The 7,780-nt window shown below is 33.5% G+C and overlaps 1 protein-coding gene across 1 annotated transcript; it reads right to left on the bottom strand.

Annotated features, from left to right (window-relative positions):
• Positions 1-1,797: 1,797 nt before the first annotated feature.
• LOC119584900 lies at positions 1,798-2,510 on the bottom strand. The gene is given in 2 exon segments (XM_037933518.1): positions 1,798-2,350; positions 2,352-2,510. Coding segments are annotated over 2 exon segments (678 nt in total). The 5' UTR covers positions 2,484-2,510; the 3' UTR covers positions 1,798-1,804.
• Between the last annotated feature and the right edge of the window lie 5,270 nt (positions 2,511-7,780).

The following is a 7,780-nucleotide window of genomic DNA, read 5'->3' as shown; positions in this document are numbered from 1 at the left end:
ACTGTAGCTTTTGTACCCACTCCCACACCCCATCCCCAACCCCTAGACTCTTCGTTAGCCCACTTCAATAACCCCTCCTCTAACCCCTACGTCAAACTCCTCTTTTACCCCCTTCTCCTTACCCACTCCCATCCCTCTCCACCCTAAGCTCTTATTGTCAGCATGTTCCAGCTGCGCTTTGGAGCAAGAGAGAAGCCGTCTCGTGTTCCGACGGACGAGCCTCTAACTGAGCTGTTATATGGCGCTGACACCCAGCTGGCACCGTGCGTCTTCTTTCCCTTCAGATATTTTATAAAGTATAAGATTACGTATAAAATTCAAATTCCGAATTGGCAAAAACAGTTTTATGTATGATACTCGCAATATGTATTATCTATATTTCATTGATCAACCATTTTGGCAATATGTATAATTCTTGAAATATGTATAATCCGATGTTACCACTTTGTATAATGCATATGAATATTGAGATTAGTTGTTTGCAATGTGTTTAATGAAGTGTAAAACGTACATATGATAAGGTGAACCATGATTAAAAATGCATATAAATTTTCCTTTATCAACTGAAGTCACTGAACTATTTAATGAACGAATAATATGCATAGTCCTCTGTGTCCAACATATATAATGCATATGCATAAGAGTATAGTTGTTTGAAACATGTGTAATGAATATTTATATTGGGATCAGGTGTTTCCAGTGTCTACAATGAATATACATTAAGACTATAAATAATCTATTTTCCTTGATCAACCATTCTGGGAGCATGTATAATCAACCAATCTGACAAGTACTTTCGTAAAGGTCACTGCAGTATTTTCTGATAGCAGTATTTTATGAATGAGTGAAACATTTTATTGATATTTCTTAATTAAAAAACCATAACCGTCATTACAATGATGAAAGACTGTCGATGTCTCTATAACCATTGTCACATACTGAACAGCCTCTTTAATGTAGTCTGTGTGGTAAAGTGTCTTGAGAATCGGCCAGACGTTAGTCATGGTGGAACTATGGTCAGCAACAGCGTGGTTTCAAGGAACACGGTCAGACAAGTGAGATCCATAGTTGTAGCTAATTCTATCTCAAAGTCACTGAGAACAAGGGTGCTACGACAGATGCTGATAAAGCCTAATTATAAAAACGTGTTTAATGAAATGTACAGTATGTATTTAAAAATAAATAAACCAATGAAATGTAATGTGTACGTACGAAACCCTTAATATATTTTCCTTATGATCAACATTTATGGCAACATGTATAATACTTGTAGTATCTAAAAGATTAATTGTTTGCAGTATGTACAATGAATATATAAGAAACTGTTTTCAGTATACAGAATGAATGTGTATACTGAGATCAGGTGTTTGAAATTTTATTTATTTTAGCTTGATCAACCATTCAGGAAATATGTTTAATTCGCTATCCCCTGTATGTAATTGAATATGTACGTTGAATTTAGGTGTGTGCAACATGAATAATGAATATGTATAACAAGATTAGCTGTTTCCCTTATATATAATTAATATGTATATTGAGATTAGGGGTTTCAAGTATGCATAATCTATTTTCTTTGATCAACCGTTCCGACAATATGTATAATACTTGAAATATGTATAATCCGCTGTTGCTGGTTTGCATAACACATGTATATTGAGATTGGTTGTTTGCAATATGTTTAATGAAATGTAAAACGAACATATGGCAACGTGAACCATGTATAAAATGTATATAAATTTTCCGTTATCAATCAGTCATTGAATTATTTTATTTATGAATGAAACATTTTATTGATATTCCTTGATTAAAAACCATAACCGTCATTGCAATGATAGACTGTCGATGTCTCCATAACCGTTGTCACATATTGAACAGCCTCTTTAATGTAGTCTGTGTGGTAAACTGTCTTGAGGATCGGCCAGGCGTTAGTCATGGTCGTAGTCACATGCACCGGTAAGTATGTGATGGAGCTGAACACATCAAGTTGAGTATATGTTGCAGTGGTTGTAATCGAGGTGGACACAGTGTTCACGACAGATACTGTCGATACAGTCGTGGTCGTCGTTGTCCGTACAACGCGCGTCACGTGCTTTTGAACATCGGTAGCCCAATATGTAATGGTGATGGTTTGAGGCTGATAGCTGGAATAAGTGTATGCCCGATTTTTCTGTTTGATCTTCATCTCCGTAATGTAACGTGTGGAGTATGTCAACTGTGGAGCTTCATAATGAGAGAGCGTTTCCGTGTGAGTAATGGTGGAAGGTACACAGTCCGTAGTGGTAACAGAAACAAAAGAAGGCGTGACATCCAGGAGAGTGATGGTCGAGAGGACGGTGCTATTTTGCAGTCGGGGTACCTTGTCAAGGCACCGAGGAATACTGATGTTGACATGCCTTTACAGCTACGTCAGGCTCAAGTCCTTGACATGTAGCAAGCAACCAAAGGGCAGTCCAGATAACGAGAGATTTCATATTAAAACTCATACTTTGTATGTGGAACTGCTTCAATGATGAATTATGCTCAGTAAGAGCGTAGTTTCATCTTATATATGAATCTGTCCAAGGGGAAACAGGGTCAGAAAATTTGAGATCCATAGTTGTAGTAATTGTATCTAAAAGTCACTGGGAACAAGGGTGTACGACTATGCTGATAAGCCTAATTATAACAGTGTGTTCAGAAATGTGTTTAATGAAATGTACAGTATGTATTAAAAAAAAAAAATATATATATATATATATAAACCAATAGAATGTAATGTGTACGTACGGAACCTTTAATACATTTTCCTTATGATCAACATTAATGGTAATATGTATAATACTTGTGTATTTAAAAGATTAGTTGTTTGTAGTATTATAATCAATATGTATAATATTAGTTGTCTGCAATGTGTTTAATGAATATGTACAAAAGGAGCTGTTTTCAGTATACACAATGAATGTGTATATTGAGATTAGGTGTTTCAAATGTCTAATTTACTTTTCCTTTGATCAACCATTCAGACAATATGTATAATGAATTTGCATGATAAGTTTAGCTGTTTCCAGTATATATAATGAATATGTAAGTTGAGATTAGGGGTTTTCAAGTATGCATGATCTATTTTCCTTTATCAACCTTTGCGACAATATGTATAATACTTGAAATATTTATAATCTGCTGTTGCCAGTTTGTATGACGCATATGTATATTGAATAATTTGTTTACAATGAAATAAAATATAAAACGAACCTATGGCAACTTTAAACCCATGTATAAGATGTATATAAATGTTCCTTTATCAACAAGTCATTGAACATTTTTATGAAACGAATGAAACATGTATAATCATTGTTCCCAACGTAAACAATGCATATGTTACTGAGTATAGCTGTTTCCCAAAGGGTTTATAATTAGTATTTTATATTGAGATAAGGCGTTTCCAGTGTATATAATGAATTAGGTGTTAATAATATACACAATCTTTTTCCCTTGATCAACCATTCTGACAATATGTATAATACTTGCAATATGTATAATTAACCAATCTGACAAGCACTTTCATTAAGGTCATTGAATTATTTTATGAATGAGTGAAACTTTTTATTGCTATTCCTTGATTAAAAACCACAACCGTCATTGCAATGATAGACTGTCATTGTCCCCCATAACCGTTGTCACATATTGACAGCCTTTAATGTAGACTGTGTACTACATGTGTACGTACAAAACCCTTTTAATATATTTCCCCCCCTTATGATCAACATTAAGGCAATATGTATAATACTTGTTAGTATGTAAAAGATTAGTTGTTTGCAGTATTATAATAAATAGTATAATTTTAGTTGTTTGCAGTATGTATAATGAATATATTAAAAAACTTTTTCAGTATACATAATGAATATGTATATTGGTGTTTCAAATGTCTAATTTATTTTGCCTTGATCAACCACTCAGGAAATATGTATAATTCGCTATCCCCAGTATGTATATTGAATATGTACGTTGAATTTAGGTGTGTGCAGCATGAATAATGAATATGTATAATAAGATTAGCTGTATACATAATGAATATGTATATTGAGATTAGGGGTTTCAAGTGTGCATGACCTATTTTCTTCATGACCTATTTTTTATCAATCATTGCGGTATGTATAATACTTGAAATATGTATAATCCGCTGTTGCCGGTTTGCATAACGCATATGTTTATTGAGATTAGTTGTTTGCAAAATGTTTAATGAAATGTAAACGAACATACGGCAACATTAACCATGTATAAAATATATATAAATTTTCCGTTATCAACCAGTCATTGAACGATTTTATGAACGAATGAAACATGTATAATCCATAGTTCCCAACGTAAATAATGCATATGTATACTGAGTATAGATGTTTGCAACAGGTATATGGATATTGAGATTAGGTGTTTCTGTTGTACATAATGAATAGGTTGTTGCAATATATACAAATGCCTGCACATTAAGGTCATGAATTATTTATGAATGAGTAAAACATTTTTTTGATATTCCTTGATTAAAAACCATAACCGTCATTGCAATAATAGACTGTGGATGTCTCCATAACCGTTGTCACATATTAAACCGCCTTTTAATGTAGTCTGTGTGGAAAAATGTTTTGAGGATCGGCCAGGCGTTGGTCATGGTCGTAGTCACATGCACCGGTGAATATGTGGTGGAGCTGAACACATCAAGTTGAGTATAAGTTGCAGTGGTTGTAATCGAGGTGGACACAGTGTTCACGACAGATACTGTCGATACAGTCGTGGTCGTCGTTGTCCGTACAACATGCGTCACGTGCTTTTGAACATCGGTAGCCCAATATGTAATGGTGATGGTTTGAGGCTGATAGCTGGAATAAGTGTATGCCCGATTTTCTGTTTGATCTTCATCTCCGTAATGTAACGTGTGGAGTATGTCAACTGTGGAGCATCATAATGAGAGAGCGTTTCCGTGTGAGTAATGGTGTAAGGTACACAGTCCGTAGTGGTAACAGTAACATAAGTAGGCGTAACATCCAGGAGAGTGATGGTTGAGAGGACGGTGCTATCTTGCAGTCGAGTACTTGTCAAAGGCACCGAGGAATATTGATCTTGACATGCCTTTAGAGCCACGTCAGGCTCAAGTCCTTGACATGCAGCAAGCAAACAAAGGGCTGTCCAGATAACGAGAGCTTTCATATTAAAACTCATACTTTGTATGAGCTATATATATATATATATATATAATATATATATATATATATATATATATATATAGAGAGAGAGAGAGAGAGAGAGAGAGATAGATATATAGATATATATATATATATATATATATATATATATATATATATATATATATATATATCATGTGAATAATGAACTGTGACGTATATATAGTAAAATGCGATCTATGTATAATGAAATGGATTGTATGTATAATGAAATGCGTTGCATGTATGACGAGAAAAACAACAACTAATGTGTATGTACGGAACGTTTAATCTATTTTCCTAATGATAAACCATTCTAGTAATGTGTATAATACTTGTAATATGCAAAAGATTATTTGTTTGCAGTATGTGTAATGAACATGTATAAAATTGTTTGTTTGCATCACATATAATGAATATGTAAAAAAAGCATTAGTTGTTATCACTATATATAATTATAATAATTTGTTCAGAGGCATTTTATAAAATATTTCATGAGTATCGTTTCCTTATCCTTTCAGTTTAACAGCTGTGCTATAGGTACACTGATATTTATTATGTGGATAATGAACTGTGATGTATATAGGTAGGAAAATACGATGTATGTATAAGAAATGCGTTGTATGTAGAAAGATTTTTTTTTAAGTGTGCTGTATGTATAAAATAACGTAATTTGTATGCACGGAGCGTTTAATCTATTTTCTTTATGATCAGCCATTCTGACAATATGTATATGCACAAGATTATCTGTTTGTAGTAAGTATAATGAATATGTATAATAACATTAGTTGTTTGTGTAAGGTGTCCTGGATGCTGCATCTCGTCCTCTCCGCTCTCCCTCTCTGGCCGTCCGTCTGGAGGGATGGACGCTGCTTTTCGCTAGTCTGGTTTTGCTGTATTTTGTTTGTTTAATTTTCCTTTTCTTCTAAGGTTTTTCCTCATTCCCCTTCTTATTTGTTTTTCTATTATTGATTTATTTATAATTAATAACTAGACTTACTTTTATTAATTTAAAGATTTCATAAACCTATTAGACTATTATTTGTGTCATATTCTTGCTTGATTGACTCAGACAATTTAGCGAGAAAAAAGGACGGGCGTAAGTTGCTATAACACTCCTCTGCCTCATGAAAGGTCTTTAGAAGTCAACCGCCACCTCTGCAAACACCACGTCTTTCCTGTTCATGACACCTGCCATGGACAGGGAAGATAATTTTTCCTGGCTTAATCTGGGACCACGTGGTATAGCAAGGCCGCAGAGGAGGTTGAAGGTCAGATGATATTCGAAGGACTTCCTAACATTTTGCGTTGTAAACGAATGACCTTCAATTTGGCTTTCTTCCAATTAAACAGATGACCTTCATATCCTTAAGCGGGTAAAACAGGCATTAGTGTACCTAACATTACGTGTATGTCCATTAATTTTTATTCGAGAGCCCTACCGGGTTTCCGCTACAAAATCTCGGACACAAGGAACAGTTTAAATGCCAGAAATATCACGATTATGTTTAATTATTAATATCATTATTATAATTATCATCACATTATCATCACTATGCAAATGCGTGTAAACGAGATTAACGATGTAAGAGATTGTGCGGATCAGCGTGATTCGAAAACGACAGTGAATCTGTCCCAGAGGAACACGGTCAGACAAGTGAGATCCACAGATGTGGCTAATTGTATCTCAAAGTCACTGGGAACAAGGGTGTTACGACATATGCTGATGAAGCCTAATTATAACAATGTGTTCAGAAATGTGTTTAATGAAATATTTAGTATGTATTAAGAAAAAAAAAATATATATTTTTTTCAAGTGCCCTATCCTACAAGGACGTTGGCGATCATGAATTGCCATGATTTTCTTGGCAATTTAGAGCGGTGGTTTGCCGTTGCCTTCCGCCCGGTGTTTTTATCGAGTCACCATCTCTATTTACCCGGTTTTCGGTAATATATATATATATATATATATATATATATAATATATATAGAAAATATTTTATATATATACACACAATATATATATATATATATATATATATATATATATATATATATATATATATATATATATATAACGATGTAAGAGATTGTGCGGATCAGCGTGATTCGAAAACGACAGTGATTAGATATGTCAGCATGCAAGTGTATTAAAGGGTACTAAAAAAAACACGATGCATATTTACATAAATAGACTTCATTCATTAGCACTCGTTTAAATCACTGTTGGTCTTCCTATATTCTTTGTAATTCTGAGTGTTTTTAGTCCAGTCCATCAAATGAAAAATAACTAAATAATAATAATATAAAATCTGAAAGTGAAATAAAACAGTGAGTCGTGACATTTTACTCTAAGTGGGGGCGTACATATATACACAAGCAATATAATTCACTAAATCTTTTGATATCAGCTCAATGGTTACTGATGGCATCCGCTGACGTGGCGTAGCCGTTATAAAAGTTAATTAATGAAATACACAGGAACAATACAAAAGGTGACATGTTTCCCTGGCATATATATATATATATATATATATATATATATATATATATATATACTTATATATATTATATATATATTTTAT

The sequence above is a fragment of the Penaeus monodon genome, chromosome 18, assembly GCF_015228065.2.
Source record: "Penaeus monodon isolate SGIC_2016 chromosome 18, NSTDA_Pmon_1, whole genome shotgun sequence".
Taxonomy (NCBI): Eukaryota; Metazoa; Arthropoda; class Malacostraca; order Decapoda; family Penaeidae; genus Penaeus; species Penaeus monodon.
The sequence above is the reverse complement of the archived record's forward strand: the minus strand, read 5'-3'. Positions and strand labels throughout refer to the sequence as shown.